General features: G+C 53.2%; 6 protein-coding genes across 6 annotated transcripts; 2 read left to right on the plus strand and 4 right to left on the minus strand.

The window, feature by feature from the left end:
• Nucleotides 1-798: 798 nt before the first annotated feature.
• Nucleotides 799-3206, minus strand: GUITHDRAFT_110924 (hypothetical protein; the record flags this gene model as incomplete). Its single annotated transcript, XM_005830122.1, has 13 exons — nt 799-983; nt 1167-1300; nt 1479-1570; nt 1881-1952; nt 1998-2078; nt 2132-2170; nt 2410-2475; nt 2689-2749; nt 2797-2842; nt 2882-2931; nt 2980-3032; nt 3077-3125; nt 3175-3206. 13 exons carry the CDS (start codon nt 3204-3206, stop codon nt 799-801), a joined length of 960 nt encoding a protein of 319 aa, XP_005830179.1.
• A 772-nt stretch (nt 3207-3978) lies between these two features.
• GUITHDRAFT_140761 (hypothetical protein) lies at nt 3979-5341 on the plus strand (the record flags this gene model as incomplete). The annotated part of the gene is made up of 6 exons (XM_005830123.1): nt 3979-4080; nt 4130-4200; nt 4270-4345; nt 4461-5081; nt 5159-5228; nt 5277-5341. The coding sequence occupies 6 exons, from the start codon at nt 3979-3981 to the stop codon at nt 5339-5341; spliced, it is 1005 nt and encodes a 334-aa protein (XP_005830180.1).
• A 51-nt stretch (nt 5342-5392) lies between these two features.
• GUITHDRAFT_110926 (hypothetical protein) lies at nt 5393-7417 on the minus strand (the record flags this gene model as incomplete). Its single annotated transcript, XM_005830124.1, has 1 exon — nt 5393-7417. The coding sequence occupies one exon, from the start codon at nt 7415-7417 to the stop codon at nt 5393-5395; it is 2025 nt and encodes a 674-aa protein (XP_005830181.1).
• A 1677-nt stretch (nt 7418-9094) lies between these two features.
• Nucleotides 9095-10047, minus strand: GUITHDRAFT_153385 (hypothetical protein). The gene has a single exon (XM_005830125.1). It carries the CDS (start codon nt 9944-9946, stop codon nt 9125-9127), a length of 822 nt encoding a protein of 273 aa, XP_005830182.1. The 5' UTR covers nt 9947-10047; the 3' UTR covers nt 9095-9124.
• Nucleotides 10048-13934: 3887 nt separating this feature from the next.
• On the plus strand, nt 13935-15584 carry GUITHDRAFT_110928 (hypothetical protein; the record flags this gene model as incomplete). Its single annotated transcript, XM_005830126.1, has 13 exons — nt 13935-13958; nt 14013-14058; nt 14103-14156; nt 14210-14309; nt 14367-14457; nt 14503-14556; nt 14602-14649; nt 14696-14730; nt 14785-14851; nt 14898-14919; nt 15134-15201; nt 15395-15475; nt 15522-15584. The coding sequence occupies 13 exons, from the start codon at nt 13935-13937 to the stop codon at nt 15582-15584; spliced, it is 753 nt and encodes a 250-aa protein (XP_005830183.1).
• A 601-nt stretch (nt 15585-16185) lies between these two features.
• On the minus strand, nt 16186-18486 carry GUITHDRAFT_73421 (hypothetical protein; the record flags this gene model as incomplete). The annotated part of the gene is made up of 9 exons (XM_005830127.1): nt 16186-16287; nt 16345-16437; nt 16480-16574; nt 16621-16777; nt 16898-17143; nt 17173-17244; nt 17297-17378; nt 17435-17637; nt 17686-18486. 9 exons carry the CDS (start codon nt 18484-18486, stop codon nt 16186-16188), a joined length of 1851 nt encoding a protein of 616 aa, XP_005830184.1.
• Between the last annotated feature and the right edge of the window lie 671 nt (nt 18487-19157).

The raw sequence follows: 19157 nt of genomic DNA on the forward strand, positions 1-19157 counted from the left end.
GGAGGAGGAGGAGGAGGAGGAGGGGGGAGGGTGGGGGAGGGGGTTCGAGGCGAATGGCAAAGATGGGATGAATGGTGGAAAGAAAGGAGGCAGAGGAGACTTCACCGGCACATGTCCAAGAAGAAATCCCACCAGAGGGCCCATAGACGAGGAACGACTCGTTCAGGGAATCCTCCGCAGTCCCTGAAAGAAGCGAATAAATGAAGAAGTAATGCACAGCTCCTGCTCCTGCTCCTGCTCCTGCTCCTGCTCCTGCTCCTGCTCCTGCTCCTGCTCCTGCTCCTGCTCCTCCCCCTCCCACTGCTCCCCTCCATTACCGGAATCGCGTGCACCGCCAAGGTTTGACCCCAACCATGTGAAAAACCTTAGGAAGCAGAAATGAGCAGAAAATATAAACAGACATTCCATTCCCTTCCTGGAATCGAGAAGAGATGTGAAGGTGAAAGAGTGTAGCGATGGGGCTATTCCAGGGGAGAGGAGAGGGGAAATGGTGAAGGGAAGACACGAAAATGCAAGAGTTGTGGAGAGGAAAGTGAAGGGTTGAGGAGAAGCGGGCGCCCCTCTCCCCTCAAGGGTTTGGGGGACGAGAGGAGAGGACAGGAGAGGAGAAGAGAGGAGAGGAGAGGAGAGGAGAGGGGAAGAGTGGAGAGGACAGGACAGGACAGGACAGGAGAGTGAAGGAGAGGAGAGGGGAGGACAGGAGAGTGAAGGAGAGGAGAGGAGAGGGGAGGGGAGGGGAGGGGAAGATGTGAGGAAAAGCACCACAGATGTTTTACCTTTATGCTCCACCATTGGAAGTCAAGGAGCCAGTAAAAGGCTTCGGGATTTCCTGTCTTGCTTTTGACGAAATTGTAGATGTAAGGGAGACGATCCCATCGCTGAAACAGAACTCAGAATCTCCCCGTCCCCGTCCCCGTCCCCGTCCCCGTCCCCGTCCTCGTCCCCGTCCTCGTCCTCGTCCTCGTCCTCGTCCTCGTCTAACCCTATTGCTCACATCTGTCTCACTTTCTGTCTTCTGTCAATGATCATTAGCGCCTCGCATGTCTGTCCACTTTATCCTTCTCCTCCTTCTCCTCCTTCTCCTTCTCCTCCTTCTCCTCCTGCTCCTCCTTCTCCTCCTTCTCCTCCTTCTCCTCCCGCTCTTCCCTTCTGCCCCCCTCTCCAACCATAGTTTCTTTCTACCTGTCCGAAGTACGCATTGAGAAAGCCTTGATCTCCGTCGTCGTAAGAGGGAAGTTTGTGCATCTTCTCCTGCATGTCTTTGAAAGTCTCCAAGTTTGGCTCGAGCAGCATGAAGCCGCTGCAAGTTACAATCAAGTCAGACGCTCCTCCTGCTCCTGCCCCTATCCTCCTCCTCCTTTACTTCCTGCTCCTCCTTTTGTATCTCCCGCTCCTCCACAACCTGACTGGACCTCCTCTCCCTGTCCCAGTCACTTTCCGCCCGAGTTCCGCCTCCCATCCCTTCCTGCCTCCCCAACCTGTTAAAGAAAATAGGAGGGGCAACATCTGGAATGGCAGCGAAATTCTGAGTGAGAGGCCACTGCATGAGCTCGTCAATGTTTTGGACGACCTGAAGGAAATTCAAACGTAAGAAGAGAGGAGGAGAAAATGGGAGAGAGAAGGAATGGGTGGATGGAGAAGGGGGGAAGAGAGGAGGAGCAAGAGACTGCGAATAAGATTATGATGAGTGGAAATCGAGTAGGAAGAGAGGATGAAAAGAATGAAGGAGGAAGAGGAGGAGGAGGAGGAGGGGGGGGGATTTAGGTGGAAGAAATCGATGAAAGGGACAAAGCGAACAAAGGAGGAGAAGGAGAAAGAACAAGAGAGAGAAACGAACGAGCAGGGGCTATGAACAGGAAAGGAGGAGGGGGAAGAAGTACCAGTTGATCAGCATCAAGGAACACAACCCTCTCATACTCCACAAGGGTCCAAGCTTGCATCTTCGTGTACACCTGAGAGAAGTTGAGGAAGTTGTGAGGGAGTCACGATCGCTCTACCTGCTCCCATGACTTCTCCTCCAACTTCTGCTTGAAGGAGGCGAACGGGTTCGAGACGGCATCAACGTCCTTGACGACAATCTTGACGAGCAGGAGTGACAAGTGAGGAGGTGAGAAGTTGCAGTTGATGTCACCCCAGCATGGCGGAACATGGAGTGAACGTGTTTAGAGACCTGTGAGAAGCGATGAACAACAATGATGCGAAGATGGAGAGGGGAGGGAGAGGGAAACAGAGGGAAGCAGCGATGCAAGAAGAGGAGAGGGGAAAGGAGGACACGGAAGCAGAGGAGAGGAGAGGAGAGGAGAGGAGAGGAGAGGAGAGGAGAGGAGAGGAGAGAGGAGAGGAGAGAGGAGAGGAGAGGAGAGGAGAGAGGAGAGGAGAGGAGAGAGGATGCGATGATTTGGATGTCACCTTGCTCGTTATCATGGCAATGAATGGAAACTTTGAGCCAACTTTCGTCAAAGAGTACGCGAGGACCTGCAAACTCCATAACTCATCATCAAGATTATCTTCACCTCATTCTCTGTTCTCCACCACCGCCACCGCCGCCGCCGCAGCCGCCGCCGCCGCCGCCGCCACCACCACCACCACCACCACCTCCTCCTCCTCCTCCTCCTCCTCCTCCTCCTCACCACCACCACCACCACCACCACCACCATCATCATCATCATCATCATCATCATCATCTACCAATGTTCCCAGTGCAAACTCGTCTGTTGCCACAAGGGTAACGAAGGCCCCAGGAAGTTTCCTACGAGCGATGAGACACGGAGCCGACCCGAAACAGCAGAACCTGACGCTGTCCGTTGATTTGCCTTCAGCTCTTTCTCCTTCGTTCCTTTCCCTTACATCACCAGGGTTTGACTCGAGTTCTCTTGCTCACCGTTTCTCGGTCGCACCCAAAACTGGTGTTGAGTTCCATACACGAAGGGACTGAGGTGATGTCAGAATACATGCATGTTGTGTTGAGGACAACAGCACCTTCCTCCGACGTGTCTTCCATCCAACAACACGGACACGTTTGTGAGGCCGTGCTGTTGGGCATGTCAAGGCAGGCCATCAACTCCCTTGCTCTCACCTCAGGAGCAGATATGGTGACCCATTCATGCACAATCATGACATGAAAGCTGGAGAAACATGTTGAGAACCGACAAACATGCACGCATCTTGCCGAACCATCCGCCTCCTCGGTCCTGGCGTACCTTCATCTCAGATTTCTACATCCTCAGCATCGCAAGAGTGTACCTCAATGGTCCCGGAGAGAGGGGCAGGAGCCGTTGACACGACCAAACGTTTCAAGATGTCTTTGGAGGAAGACACATTCCGTCCTCTGTCACTTCTGATCAGACCAGCAAGAATTTCACATTGCGACTAGTCAGACTTGCTGTCGATCAGCTGGATGGTCAGAGTAGAAGGCCGCCCCTGACAACTGATCAGCCTTGCCGCATGGCTGTAGCTTGCCTCACCACTGAGGCTGTCCTGGTAGCATCGCCTTTCACGATCACATCTGCAACTTCCTGCTCACACGTTCCTTCTGAAACATGGAATCAGTTATCCTTGGGGATGCTTGCAGAAGCTGCGTGCCTGTAAGAAAGCAGAAGACGACGACAAGTGCGATGACTGCAGAATGTTCGAGCATCTCATCACGTGTGAGAATCTTCTAAGACCATTTTTGTTCAGGGCTGTCTGAATGGAGAAGATCGTGAGTTCCCGAGAAATGGAGATAAACTGTGCTCTATATCTCCATCCTTCAAGGCACTGGAATGTAATCCGCAACTATCGCAAGACATGATCTCTTCATGCATCTTTCCTCCCGCTCTACCTCTCCTCCCCTCCCCTCCCTCCCCCCCCCTCCTCTCCCCTCTCTCCCCCCTACCCTCTGCATCAATCCAGAGTCGGGCGTATGTTAACCGCAACAGCTGGATGACCACAGGTTTATATTCCATGTCCTGTGCGCCTGGACCTTGGGGAGGCGCCTTCATGCGCCCCGCCTTCGCTCCTTCCCCGGTGCTGGCAGGAGGATCTTCTCTCAAGTTAGCTGGAGGAAGACGAGGGCTGAACTCCCTGAGCATGACGAACAAGGTGAGGGCTGTGGTCGGGGTCTTGTCCATGGGTAAGGTTTTACGTACAGGTGTTCGTGGCTGGAGGGACGGGTAAAGTTGGTCGTATTGTTGTGAAGAGACTTCTGGAAGAAGACTGGAAGTATGTTTGACATATTACATTATACTCGTTGTTGTCGTCTTGTTTTCTCATCTATCTCTCTTTGTTCAGGGTTGTCGCCATCGCAAGGAACGAAACATCAGACATAGCTCGCGAGCTGGCCAGCATGGGCGCAGAAGTTCGCAAGGTCAGACGTGGCATGTGATGATGGTGTTTGACATCTCTTCCTCTCAACCTCTTCTCTCCTGTCTCGTTGATACATGTCGACGCTCGCTGAGACGAAAACCTGACGCTAGTATCAGGGGGACGTTTGTGATCTTGAAGGACTGAAGGAGTGCATGAAGGGCTGCGAGTACGTCGTTTCTCTTGTTGGCTGCAGCCCTCCTCGATTTGTCAAGATCTCTGATCTATGGAGCGATCCTCGCAAAGACGCGAATCATCCAGCAAACGTTCAGTACCAGGGGGTGAAAAACCTGTTGGAAGCGTCAAAGACCGAGAATGTAAAGAAGTTCGTGCGGCTGACAGGGCTAGCAGTGGGAGCAAGCCCTTGGAACCCCGTCTCTATCCTCTTTAGCCTTCTCCTTAGCTTCTCTACCTACTGGAACCGCAAGGGAGAGATGCTGCTGCGGGAAAGCGGAGTCGACTACAGTATCATACGCCCAGGAGGCTTGAAAGACGTCCCTCGGGCCAGGGAGGGGACAGACAAGCTCTTCCTGGCCAGCGAGGCCTGGGGAGACAAAACTCCTCCCTTCACTACCGGCATCTCGCGCGCTGACGTGGCAGATCTCTGCTGCCTCTCCTTGACCGACAAGCGACTCTCGCGTGCGACCCTGCGGGTGAACAGGATGCGTCCTCCCACAGCGGACAACAACTACTTCGAAGACCCGCAGGCAAAGAGCACGTGGGAGGAGCTCCTGGATACGGTGAGGCGGCTCTTACAACGTTTCTTTACCTGTAAGTCTCACACATCCCTTGTACCTCCTCCTCTCCCTCCCACCAGGTCGAGCCAGACAAGAAACCTCTCGAGGAAGTCGACTACACCCTCCCTGTCGGCCTCGCAGCCACAGCAGGTTTGCTTCTTCCCTTCCCATCGTCTTCTTCTCTTCATGATGCTGCAGTTGCCGGGGTGCTCGGCATCGTCGTGGGCTGGGTCGCGAAGCTGGCTCTATCCTTGTTCGGATGAAGCTCCGTTGGAAAATCGCTCTTGGCGTTCATGATGAAAATTCTCTCCCTCTCAGCGTCCGATGAGGTTGCGAACTTTGATGTACCGCATGTGCGACTGCGTGTTCTCCAGCGCCGCCATGGACATGAGGGTGAGGCGGACTTCGGAGATGTGGCCTTGTACGCCCAGCAGGACCGCCTCCTTGGTGCGCAGCCGGACGTTGACCGTGACATCTCTCCTGCCGAAGTAGTCGGAGAAGCTATCTGTCCCTGACATCTTGTCCGTGATCCTCACGATCTCCGTGTCGACGTCGTTCTTGATGATGTCAAGACACTTGCACACGCTTGCGATGTCGTCGAAGACCAGAGTCTGCCGGCAGATGTCACGAAGCCGCGAGACGTCGCCGCCGTAACATCGCACTGCCTTCTCGATCGCTCGAGTCTCGCTCTTTGTGTCCGCCCACTTGACAGACGATAGCATATCCTGGTACTTGCAAGCCTCCTCCCACAGCACGAAGGTGTCCTTTTCCGAGTTCCCAGCCAACGAGACGTATCCTCGTGACAGCATCGCCCATCGCTGAACCTTGGCAAGGAGGATGTACTGCATGCTTGCTGCCTGCGCAAACAGCCGGTCGAGAGACAGCACGGCATTGCCAAATAGCGAGGAGTGCCATGCTTGCTTCCTCCAAACAGGAGGGGCGACAGGGACTTCGATCTCCGACTCTACTGAGGTGTAGGACACCGACGTCCGAACCCGCTTTATCGAGTCCTCCTGCCGCGCACTCTTGTTCTGGCAGCTCTTGCTGATCTCCTTGGACATTTCCCGCAGCGAGTCGAGCTGCTCGTCCTGCCCAAGGTACTCCAACACGATCTTCCAACCGGCATCGTAACGAGCCTTGTCTTGCATCACGAGGTTCAGGCTGGTGTAGGTCACGTGAAATCTGTAGAGGAGGATGAACAAGCTTGCAAGCGAGACTATCAAACCGACTTTCACAAAATTGGGGTAAGACATCAGGAGCCCCAGCACCAGCCACCCGAAGAAGGTGAGGAGCGAAGCCGTCCAGTAGTACATCTCATTCTCGAAGAAGAAGATGATAACGAACACGCTGAACGAAGAGAAGGCGAGCAGAAGCGTACTCGTCCGATTATCACGATCCATGTAGGCAATGAGACAGAGAGTAACCACAATAATCAAGATACCATATTGCATCCAAATCTTGCCAATGTGCTCTCGCCTCAACAAGCCCAGCACAGCAGGTACACCGAGTGACAGAGTCCTCATCAACGCCATGAGAAGGATGAGAAGCATCTCTACACTCGGAGCGCTGAGATCGAAGCTTTCCACATAGTTCCTTGCCATGGAAGTGTTGTAGTCACCTTGGCCGAACTTGAAGATGGCAAGGTCGCCAGTGTTGACTGCCAGCAGATCCACCTGGTATTGCGAAGCCCCGATGATCGTCCATTCTTGTCTGTCGTGAGATCCAGAGACAGTGAAGGATGTGGGATCGCGTTCTGTCATGTTGTCAGATGTTATGAAATAGAAGCCGTTGCTCTGCACTGGGAATTCGTAGTCGAGGTTGATGGTACCGTTCTTGTGAACCTGATACTGACCGATCAAGCCGGGCTGTCTCAAGTCATGGACTACATCTCCTCCATCTCTCATCATTCCAAAGTGTTTGACGTTCGGGCTCCCGACTGACTTGTTCTCTCTCTCTCTCAGTACTGCAAACTTGAAATGGCGATATGTGGTGTAACCATTGTTGAAATACTTTCTTGTCCAAACTGTCGTCAACGAAAGATACATACTTGAGATGGCAAGCAGGATTAGGAGAAATCCTTTTCTGCTAAGCGCCGCTTGCATAGGCCGCGCACAGAAGAAAACACTTGCATCCGGCCCACGATGCATGTTTTCTATGTAATATATCAATTTTGTGTCCAAGCTTACTCTCTGCTCCACAAGTTTGCGAAAGTACTTCCGCATAGCCAGACATCTTTTAGACCAGCATCTGTGAAGACTTTCGATAGTTGACAGCCTCTTTGACTGAAATGGATAGCGAAATCCGTGCAGAAAATCAACAAGTTCATGCTCGCCCGACATTGATCCGCAGTTCCCAGGGTGGGTCTGCTATCCCTTGTACAAAAATTGTCCAGAATGACTTGGTAGTTAATATATCCAGACTATGCTGCCCTCAAGAGAAAGGAAAAGGAGCTTCCCACCAACCCCTGCTTTTCTGTCATCAACATCCACTTAAGAAGCTCTCTAGACTGTTGTTGCGCAACTACCCTTCCTCTTGCTCGTTCTGATTGTTGTTTCTTCTCATTTCAAGCACAAATCCGATCGTCCTCATTGTTTGTTCGAACCGCGCTTGCTCTTTACTACAAAACGCAGGCTCTCCTCACCACTCCATTTTGCCAGCAGCACCGCACCCACCCATACCCTCTGAACTAGAACACCCTACCCCGCCCCACCATGAAGATTTTAGTCCCCGATACTACTACACCCCCTTTCTCATGTCAGTACCCCTTCCTATTCCATACTACCCACCCCATAGTCATAACTTCTTGCGAGGGATTCATCAGAGACCCCCTGTTTTCCTATCCAAAAGGTAGGTCAGTTGAGACCCTACCACGGGACTCAGCTGTTATGTGAGGAAAACCACCCCAGTACCCCTCTTTCACCACACCCACCCTATGATACTACCCCCTCGACCAGACCCTCTAGGAAGAGGACCCAATAATGTCCTACAATGGTTAACATAGCCCTCATCCCCCCTCGTGAATTATCCATCCCCCAACCCCCACCCCCATTTCTATCCCCAATCCTGGTACTGTAACCACCCACCCGACATGCTTACGGAGGTTTCAACCGACGCGGTTCGCGCTATCCCAGTGGTAAAAACTCTCAATATTAACTAAAACCTTGGGCATGTCTGCGACCCTTTGAAGTTTGCCAACTTGCCAATCGTTTCCAGTTCAGTCACTGCCGCGGAGCCCGCCGCCCGGCCGGGCACTGGCGGGCCGGTGACAGCCCGGCGGGCTTTCCGGGCCCGGGACGCCATCCCAGGAGTCGGCGGCTCCGGGGGTCCATCACGGCCGCCCGCCGCGGCGGCGCGGGAGGCTCGGCGTCACCGTGCGCGGCGCGGCGCCGCGGCACCGGCCGCAGCCCGGCCCGGCACCGCGCACCGTACTGTAGCACAGGCTGTGACTCAGCGGCGCCGCCGGGCGTTGCCGGCGCCGGGCTGGCACCGTCCGCACTGCACGGCCCGGCCGCGGTACGGTCAGTGATTCCGAGGCAGTGCGGCAACGGTCTGCCACCGGCGGTAACGGAGGCCGCGCTTCAGTTGGTAACTTTCAAGCGGCGGCGCCGGGCCGCGGTACGGTCACGCCGGCGGTCCGCCGGGGCAACCGTCCAACCGTTCGGATGCCATCAACTTGGCAAGTTGGCAACTTGATGCCGCGGACTCGGACGCGGCGGGTGACTGACCGTCAGTCACGAGTCGGAGCCAGCGACCGTGACCGTCCGACTCTGGCAAACGTTGCTGCCGCAGACCGGGTGCGGACAGAAGTTTGTGGTCAGCCTTCCGAAGCCACGGTGTATGTCAATAAGTCATATCTGAGTGCGAGTCAACGACCGCTACAATGAAACAAGACAATAGCCTGTGTTGTTGACTGAGAGTGCAATCAGCCGCTGAGCTGCAGATTTAGTACAACTTGACTGAAGCAGATTACGGTGTCAGACAGGAAGGGAGCACTGTGAGCTTTTATATACTTCAAGGAAAGTATCGTAAGTTTATTTCCAAGAATCTCAACTGTGAGTGCGCATAAGATTGAATTGCTCGCTCATTGCTGTTGCCCCGAAGCTTTGCGTCCGGGAAATATCAAACTCACGGGGAGCATCCACAGACCCTGAGACACCCGAATCGATCATGTCGAAGCATTCTGCCCACGAGACTTTGAAAGTTTCACCCCATGAGTAGTTTTGCCCAGAACATGATGAAGTTCTGTATGATTTCGGTGTGCTAACCTTCTTCTTGCCGATCGATCCAGAGCTATTTCGTCGTACAGCATACCCAGCTTCAGATGACTTGCTAATGGGGCGTCGTGAACTGGGAGTCGAGACCTCTTCCACATATTCGGCGCTGTCTTTTGGAATTTCGTACATGACAACATTCTCAGGGCTTGGAGAAAGCTCATAGATAGTGTCGATCTTGTGAGGGATATCGATGCTGATCTTTGAGAAACTTGGCTGTCGACGCATTGAAGAAGATGCTACTCTGCTCACCCCATCTTGAGTTGCGCTCGATCGCGATCTTGTGATAGGGCCAGTATAACATTGTGCAGATGGAGAACGCTGGATGGGATCTATAGATCTTTTCCTGTTGTCTGAAAGCATCTTGTGTGCTACGACATGCCTGGCACTATGAGCGTCTGCAAAATGCTCGTGACTTGGATCTGTCTCATTCTGATAGCAGCTTTTCAAGGATTGTGCTATAACATTTGCATAGAATCTGCTTGAAGATGAAATTTTCTTGGAATTGCCTCGCCCATCAACTGACCGTTCATTGCGTCTCTTCTGAGGAACTAGTCTTGAAGCCAGCCCGTTTGAGGGAGACGGCAAAGCGACCATGGTGGACATTATTGGATTATGGTAGAATAGCAGTAGGGTATCGGATGGGAAACAATACAAAGAGGAGTGAAAGAGGGGCAAACAGGCAGAGAGAGCGTGGCGGAGGGCGTGGAGAGGTCGGATTTGGATCTTGAAAGGGTAAGGGAGTCAATTGATGTGTGTGGAATCGGGGATGGGGTGGGGTGAGGAAATGTGGTGAAAGGCAAATGATGGGGTGGGGTACGGTCCTCCGAGCCGAACAAAAACAATCATGACGAAAGGGGTTCATGGGGTGGTCATGATCACGGTACTTTCACTATGCAGCTACGGGTACAAATTCCAGATCTGCTCTCAGATTAGGGGTGGGGTCATACTCAAAGTCAAATTTCGTGTTGGGGGTCCACACTGCTTTCTATATTCAGAAATTACACAATACAGGGTAGGGTACAGTAAGATATGGGGTGGGGTATGTTTCGATGATACTGAAAACGAAACTTTTTGGTTTGCGTGTGGTAACTATGGTACTACACGGATGTTCCGTCGTTGTTAGGAGGAAAACAGGGTGGGTAGAACCTCCCCGTGAATGAGAAGGGGTGGACGGTCTACTTCAACATGGTGGTGTAGTAAAGAATGCTGCTGAAAGAGGCAGGGGTGAGGGAAAGGGTCGAACGATCATATGTCAGCTTGAGAAAAGGCTAAGGTACAGGGCCTCACAAGGGCACAACTGGGGTAAAAGCCGATTATGACCGGTGGTGAGTGAAGGGGACGGGTGCTGAAAGTTGGCGGGATGATCACATGAAAAGAAAGGGGCGACAGGGGTACCAAAATGGAAAAAATATGGTCAGCGCTCTGAGTAAGAGAGGTGGACCATTCCACCGGTCCTTTTAACCTAATTAGGACGGGATAAATTTGAAATTTTGTGGAAGTCGCAAGAGTGGAAAGGGTAGGGTTATCCAGGCAGAAAACTTACTTTATAATGGTTTTATGGTGTCGTAAAACTTGGTCATCATTCAGAAACCGAGATTTTTTGATACGTGAGGGTTGAAAACAGCTACCGGTCCATTTAATGGGGATTTGGGGGTGATGAGAATACCTCCTGGAAGTACCCATCAAGAAGTACTCCAAAAGAGGGGTAGCTTCATACAGTTACGCATTGGAGTAAATTACCTATCACGTTACCAATCTATTTACTACATGGATCTTGCAGTGTGACCATAGGTTTATGAGCATTTCTGGGGATCTGCTATATATCTGCAATAAAAGATTCGAGTGCTACACCAATAAATTTATGTAATGCTCTCAAAATTCCGCGATTTGCTATTTCCTAGGACCTTTCAGAAGTCTAGAACCAAGAAACATATAGCTGCCTTATAGATAATCAGCACCTTGGGGGCTCAAGCTTTAACCCCCTAGAGCGTTGAACAGTGTTCAATAAAATTCAATAGATTCGGAGGGGTTTAATAGAGCCCCCTCATCACCCAACGTTGCACCTTCCAATAATTATTTTGCAACGTTGGATCTTTTTTAGGTACAAATAATTGTATGATGAGAAGGGGACAACCGATACCACGGTACAATATTCAGTAACGATATGTAGAATTACAGGTACCAGGGTACAGTTCACAAAACTACTTTTACGCCAGGGTCATGGCATGAAGGCTGTTTACTCCAACTCAGGCATGACAGCGGCCTGCAGGAAAGAGGCCACGGTTGTCTCTCACTTACGCCGGTCCGATTGCACAGGCAGCCCAGCCGACACCGGGTCACGTCCCACGCCGGTGGATGCCTCCGACGAGCCTCCGAGAGCGGCCACGCCCGGCGGCTCGCCGCCGCCCGCGGCTGCCAGGCTGGCCGGCACCGCGTGCCATGCACGCGGCACCCCGGCTACAGTGAAGGTGACTCAGGACTCGGGAGTAAAGGGCGTGACTCGGTACGGTCCGACCGTACCAGGCCCACGGTGACCGGACAGGCTCAGCGGCTTGAAGTCGAGCCTTCGGAGGCTGTCCCTTTACTCAAAGCTTGACTTTGTGAAGCGGCTTGCCTTGCACTGGGGGAACTTAGTTGAGAAGGCCATGAGACGGCGCGGTCCGACCGGACGAACTTCAAGTTAGCACGGGCTGTAAACAGACTCCCGAAACCGCTTTACTACCACGGTTACTACACCGTACGGCTACCGTAGTCACCGTACCGTACTCAGTGCCCCCCGGGCCCGCCAGCCGGCCCGGCCCGGGCCACGGCTGCGGCACACCGGGCGTCACGTGGTGTGGGCCCGGCAGTCCGTCACCCGGGGCCGCGTGGCATAGTTTCAAGTCCGCCGGGTCAGTTTACTAAGTTACTAGCGGCTTCACTTAACCAGTAACGGAACCGTGACGACGGTTTGGCAAGCTTGAAGTTGAGTAAAAGAAACCAGCGGCTACTCAGACGCCGGGGCCGCACTGCACAGCGGCACTGTCAGGTAGCCGCCCGGTACGGTAGACCCGGTTCAAAGTTTCAAGTTCATCATTCCTGAGCCGGGCCGCCCGGCCCCGGCCGCGGCCCGGCGGCGGCCGGGGCTACCGGCGTACTAACTTATAGTAAGTTGCCAAGCCTAGTTGCCAAGTTGCCTTCTTTACTCAAAGTTAAGTTAAAAATCAGTACGAGGACAATGCCACCGTGACTCGGAGCCTCGGACTCCGGGAGTGCTGACTCACTGTCAGCGGCGCCGCGGCGGCCAAGGCCCTGAGGCCCGGCCTGATCCGGCCTGAGGTTAGCTCGTAAGTTTTTATATTGAGTAAATGTTTCACATGACGAAGAGACGTCTGGCATGGAGGGAGTTACGCAGGTAATGACGAGCAGGAGAAGGGGAAGGGAAGGGAAGGGAAGGGAAGACAGGAGGAGACGAGAGGGAAGAGGAAAGAAGGAAGAGGAGAACTCGAAAGGAGAGCAGAGCAGAGTGCAGAGAAAGAGAAGTTGAGAATAATGGTGAGAAGATAACATGGTGACCAATGCAGATAGGAAACAGGAACGTGAGGCAAGGGAGAAAGGGAAGGGGTGCATAGGAGAGGAAGGGTGAACAAAGTATGATTGAATGGGGAGGGTGCGATGAGGAGTTACCTTGCGAGGGAGAATAGCGGGGAGAACGTTGTCAGAGTATCTAGTAAATGGCTTGAGTATCAGAGGAGAGCAGGAAATAAGAAAGGATGAGTCAGGCTTCATCAAATCTAGCTCAGGATCGAGCAGTGCGATTATTTTCCAAGAGTTGTAGCTGTAGTGGAGGAAAGTTGCAAGACGTTTTGCATTGAAGAGAGCTCTTAACAGTAATACAGAACCACGAACCGCCATTTTAATTGTCATTGTGTTGATACCATGTTTAGTGAATGCTCAGACGCACTCGAATACAAACTTGAGAAGATGATAGGAATAGATGCATTGAAGGGTCTAAAGTCATTGTCTTGTACATATCGGTCACAACATGAACTACATTTGACCATCATTTCATTCGGATGATCCTTGTGTTTTATAGATCGCTGCGGAGCGGAGGCCTCCTGTAGACAGTCGTCCTGCTAAGGAGATGAGATATGGGTAAGAGCACATCCCACCTCGTGTTTTAAGTTCATTTTCTCACCATTGCACTTGTCGCGCACAGATTCATTGGTCTTGTTGTATTTGTAGCCTTGGCCGCTACAGGTGGGCAATTCAATCTCGTGCCAATGCTGAAAGCGTTGACTTTTCTTTAGTTTTTTTAGTGGATAGGGCGGATCTTAACATCGGTCCCAGCGCTGATTTGTCAGCATGTTTCCTCACCCTGCTACAGGTCCGAGCGTCCTTGTGGATAGCAGGAAGGGAGAACTAGTTCGAATTCAGAGCGGCACTCCTATCGTCCTTAACAGAGGGAGGAAGGTAGAAGAGAAGAAAGTTCTAGGGGCGATGGGGACGCTAGAGAGCAAGTTGAGGTTTGCCATGCCCTCGTTGACAGCCCGGTGGCTCTGAGGAGGAGTACAGGAACTTGGAACAGTCAACTTCCTTCAAGATGCCCCGGAATTCGGATCTCAAGGTGGCGATACACTTTTGACTTGAGCTGCACGTTCCCTAGCTCATGATGGTACAGGTTGCCAAGGGCGAAGTGCTCAAGTTGTATCCGATTTCTGGGACTGGTTGGAGGAGTTTGTGGTTGGTATGCAAGTTTGATGGTTTGTAGGGGCCCAACATGTCAACCCGATCAATGGAAGGTGCTTGTATGGGAAGGACAAAAGTACTCTCAACATCTCCGAGCTCTTGTCATCCCTCACTTGCGCGCTCGTACAGGGACGGGAGAGTGCAGATTGTATCCGTATCCACGATACACCATGGAAGGGAAACTGAATCTACCTCCTCCTCGTGGACCTCCAGACGATAACGGCTACAGGTAGTCGATCGCCGCGGAGCTCTTTGGTCCTGACTGTCATTGTCCTGCGTTGAACAGGTCGAGCCCTCCTGTCAAGTTTCCGAAGGCGTTGATGTCAGTAGCGGGGGAGATTGAAAGGAAGTCAGGGGACTTGGACTTTCAAGAGAAGGTTGGCAGGATGACGGGCCGAATTCCGACTGAATGGCCCCGGCAGGTGAAACAGGAGATGCAGCAGAACGAGGCCATCATGGAGGCGCTTCAGAAACATGTGAGATGGCAGTTGAGAGTGTGAAGGTGCTCAGGCCTCTTGCAGATTCTCAAGCAGGAATCCACCATCTCAGAACAGGAGGCAGATCTTCAGGTTTCCGTTGAGCTTAATCATTTCCGTTTCTGAAGAGAAGTTGAAGATGTTACAAGATGAAGTCAAGCTAGCTAAGGACAGGTACTTCTCTTGCTCGACTGGAGCATACGGAGGGGACTAACTGCAACATGACAGGGTCAGCACTGAGCTTGAGAACTTCAAAGACGACATCAAGGACAAGATCAAGAAGAAGGCAAGCCAGGTCCTCTTACCTCATCTCTTCTCTTCCTTCTTGACGTTTCTTGTAGGTTGGCCCTGAAGGCCCTGAGGGTCTTCGCGGTCCTCCAGGCATGGATGGCTTCCCAGGAAGGTTGGTCTCCTCTCAGTCTACCGCCCTCTCCCTTCCTCTTCTCTACTCATGACTTCCGCCCTCTCCCTTCCACTTTCTCTCTCCCTTTCATTGCTCCATCCTGTGCCATCTCATCGCTCTCGGCTTCTTCTCTGTCACCGGGGCTGCTCTCGTCCCCCTTATCGCGTGGAGCAGGCCAGGTGATGCTGGTGATCCTGGCCCTACTGGTCGTCCAGGCATTCCAGGCCCTCCAGGACCACCAGGTAGGATGCAGCAAACCCCTTCTCCCTCCTTCCTCCCCCCCTTTCTCCCTTCCCCACCCCATGCTTGCTGCCCATCCTTCTCCCTTGCTCACCCCTTCTTTCTTCCCCCTCCTCCCTCCCCTTCATTCTACTCTCCCTCCTTCCTCTCTCCTCTTCGACCAATTTCCTGTTCCTTCTCAACTTTCTGCTCTAGGGCCTCAGGGAGAGATGGGAGGCAACGGAGATCGCGGGACACCAGGACGACAAGGCAGGGAGGGTCCTCCGGGTCCTCCGGGTGAGCCTTTCCGCCATCGTACCAACTGAACTGACGACATTTGCAGGCCCCCAGGGCTACAGGGCGGTGGATCCGGCTTGTCGCTTCGGTGGATGCTAAGAAGAATTAAACTCCTTGTGCTCCTTCACTCCCTCGCTATCTCGTTACTATCCCTCGTGCCAGAGGAAAGTCCTCTTCCCCCCCGTTGTTGTTCCCCGCCTCCTGCTCCGCCTTGTGCCGATGCGACTTGCGAGAGCTGCATGCTGTACATCACCAAGAGCAAAAGGAGTCGGGGAAGTAGAAGCAGGAGCAGGAAGGGTGTGGGGTCAGGAAAGGTAGGGCGGGGAGACCTGGAAGGACGTCGACCCAAGGATGACTTGGCGCGAGACTGTGGGCGCTGGGGCTGATCGACCTCGTCCTGACAGACAGACGTCATGGCAGCCTCGGGTCCTCTGCTCACCTCAACCAAGGCTGAGCCGCCTGAAGTAGGGTAGGAGAAGTACACGTTGGGCATGTTGGGGACTTGCATGCTCGCAGAGTCGTCGTCGTCCTACGATTTGATTAGGATTTCCCGTCGGATACGAGGAGGGGGCAATGCAGACCTCTGCTAACTTCTTGCTCTTCTTCTTCTTCTTCTCCTGCAGAGATCGTATCGTGTGCTTCACGTTGGACCCTGTCAGCTCAGGGAATGGAATCTGCCATGCGTTCTCCTCATCGTCCCTGGGGAGAAGTCAGAAGGTTCCAGGATCGTCGTCAGGAGACCATTCGCAGAGCGACTCGATCCGCATCCTCTCCTCGTCAGGAATGAAATTTTGAACGATCAAGCTCAGCAGCTGGCATTGGCACCAACTCTCTCAGCTGCTGTTGATCTCACACGAACATCTCCTCACCTTGATACTCTGATCGCTCTCCCGGATGGTTTGCAGCAGGTCTTCTCTTTCTATCTGATTTTCTCGTCGCAAGTCTTCGGCTTCTGCCCTCGCCTGTCCAGCAGTTAGCCCAGCACAGCCTCAGCTCGGGCCCACCTGTTCGTATCTCGTCCAGATCTTCTTGAGCTTCTTGGTTTTCGCCTGCACCTCCTCTTGGATCGAGGCGTACTTCTCCTCCATCGCCAACGTCTCTTCTTCCTGTCTCAACCTTTACCCACCACCAGCTGCTCCCTCCACCTCCAACCTGCTCTCGCAGCTGCTCGCTCAACCGCTGCTGCTCCTCTCGCCTCCTTTCCAGTTCCATCTGAGCTCTCGCCAGCTCCTCCTCTCGTCGTCTAGCTTCCTCGGCGTTGGCAGACCCAACCACCACCTTCTCTTGCATCGCTTGGAGCTTCTCGCACGTCAGGTCAATTGAGCACGAGATGCGACACTCGCCTGTGCAGCCAGAACTTCTCGCGCATGTCGCTCCTTCGCCAGAGCTTGCTCCTGCCATGGAGAGTCAGAGGGACGAGACGGACATGTCGGTAGGGACGGACCTTCTTGCGGATCTCTTCTTCCGCTCTGTCTCTTTCCTCTTCGCGAATATCTTCGGCCTGACATCATCTAACGTTTCATTTCTCCTTGACTTCTCTCGTGGCTCGCGAACCGCTTGCAGAGCAAGTTTCTGCTCCTCGAGCTCGTGATGGATGTTTTCCAGCTGCTTGTTCGACATCTGCTTCACCATCTCCTGTCCAGTGAACTGAGGGGCAGGGTCAGGCCTCTAGCTCCCTCCTCCGACTCATCCAGCACCCCCTGCACTCCTCGGACTTCCGGGTCGTTCTGTTGCGACTCAAGCATGGACTTGAGTCTTGCGATCTCTTCCTGCAAGCGTGCGTCATCCCTCGCTGCCCCCTGCTTGCTCGGAGAGTCGAACCTGAAACTCGCGCAGCATCGTGTCCTTGGGGTCTTCGTTGATCTTGGGCTTGTTCTTGATGTTCTTGGCTCTGTTGGCGTACCTGTAGGAGAAGCAGCAGCATCAGGACGGCGAGCAGGAGGAGCCTCGCGCATCGACCGCAATGTCGAGATGGTCTCGTCGTAGTTGTAGTCCGCAGGGCCGATGTTTGCCACCATGACGGTCTTGGTGTTGCCCCCCAGCGAGTCTTGGAGCAGGCGAGTGAGCTTCGAGTCGCGGTATGGGATGTGATGAGATTTCGAGTCGACAAGCGCTGAGATGACGTTGCCAAGAGCGGACAGTGACAGGTTGATCTTGGTCGCCTTGATATGACTGTCAAGAGACTGCAAGACCGAGCAAGATAAACGTACCTCCTTCAGTCGGTCTCCAGTCGCTCCCGTCTTGCTCTGTCGCTCACTTCCTGCCAAGTCCACCAAGTTTAACTTCCCAGCTCGGATGTGCCGGGACCCATCCGAGCCTTCAGCTGAGCTTTCAATAACAATGGTGAAGATGGAGTGAGAGCGAGAGGAGTCTTGGTTCATCAGCGTCGCTCCCACACTTCTGTTCTTCTTCCCCGCCAGCAGCACATTCTCCATCTCTGTCGCTCCCTTCACCACGTACGACGTCAAGTCCTTCACGTACACGCCCCTGTCGTTGTCTTCCTTGAGGTCGAGCTTGTTCTTGGGATCCTTCGCCAGCAGGTCTCGCACCTCCTCGTTGTAGATCTCCAGGAATGATGCGCGCACGAGGAAGTTCTGATCATGAGTATCATCGATCTCCGAGAAGATCCGAGCGAACGATCGTGGGATGATTCCTCGCTGCTCCGGCGGGTCCCACAACCCTTCCATCGTGTGCGTCTTTCCCGTCCCGGTCTGCCCGTAGGCGAAGACGGTCCCATTGTATCCTTGCAGGACCGAGTCGACGATGGGCTGAGCGGTGGTTTGAAACACATGCTCTTGCTCACAGTTGGAGTCGAACACCTGATCGAACGTGAAGGGTTTCGGGGCTTCTTTGATGTCTGACTCGGGATTCCTGACTGAAACCTCACCAGTGTCGATGTTGATCGACACGATCTGCTGTCTGGTGTCCTCTACCTCTCGCCTCGACATCGGCCTGCATCTTACAACCACCTTAACGCACTCGGGATCCTTCTTGCCTTTCGCGCTGATCATCCTTCAAACATTAGACGTCAGAAGCGGCTCATCAAGCACACAGACTGTGATGTCAACCCTGAAGTTCACTCCTCTCAAACGTTCCCATCATCTTCATCGCACCCTACGAGCTTATCACCTTCTTCCACATACATATATGCACAAATTGAAATTCAGACATGTTTGCTGCTCCTGCAGTCAGTTGTAGAAAATCATTCTGATCCTCAACACTTATCCTCCACTCATGATCGCACACAAGAAACCCCTATGATTCGCCTCTTATCTAGATCATGATTCGAATTCCGTTTACTTGACAAATAGATTCCACTTTCTCGGAGCTCCCTCCCTCCCTCCCTCCCTCCCTCAGTATCATGTCCCCTTCACTATTCCCTCCTTCTTTTCTGCCTCCAGGCCCTCCCCATTGATCTGTACCTCTTAACCTCCCTGTTGTTTCCGCTCTCCCTGCCTCCATCCATCATACCTTTTCTCCTGACGAGTCTACCTTGGACTCTCGACCTCTCCCTCACTCTACTGCTCTCTGCTGCTCCTCTCTGCTCTCTTCTGCTCCTAGTGCCTCTGCTCTCTCAGGCTGCTCCTCGCCTCTGCTCTCAATCTCTTCTTCTTTCCCTCTTCGCTCGCTTCCTTCATCTTCCATACTCTCCCGCCATGTCAGGGTCGTTCAAAGTTTTACT

This window comes from Guillardia theta (genome assembly GCF_000315625.1).
Source record: "Guillardia theta CCMP2712 unplaced genomic scaffold GUITHscaffold_48, whole genome shotgun sequence".
Lineage (NCBI taxonomy): Eukaryota > Cryptophyceae > Pyrenomonadales > Geminigeraceae > Guillardia > Guillardia theta.

What these genes read in the sequence shown, in the direction of transcription:
- GUITHDRAFT_153385 (XM_005830125.1), bottom strand. Translation starts at nt 9,946, where the DNA reads ATGGTCGCTTTGCCGTCTCCCTCAAACGGGCTGGCTTCAAGACTAGTT.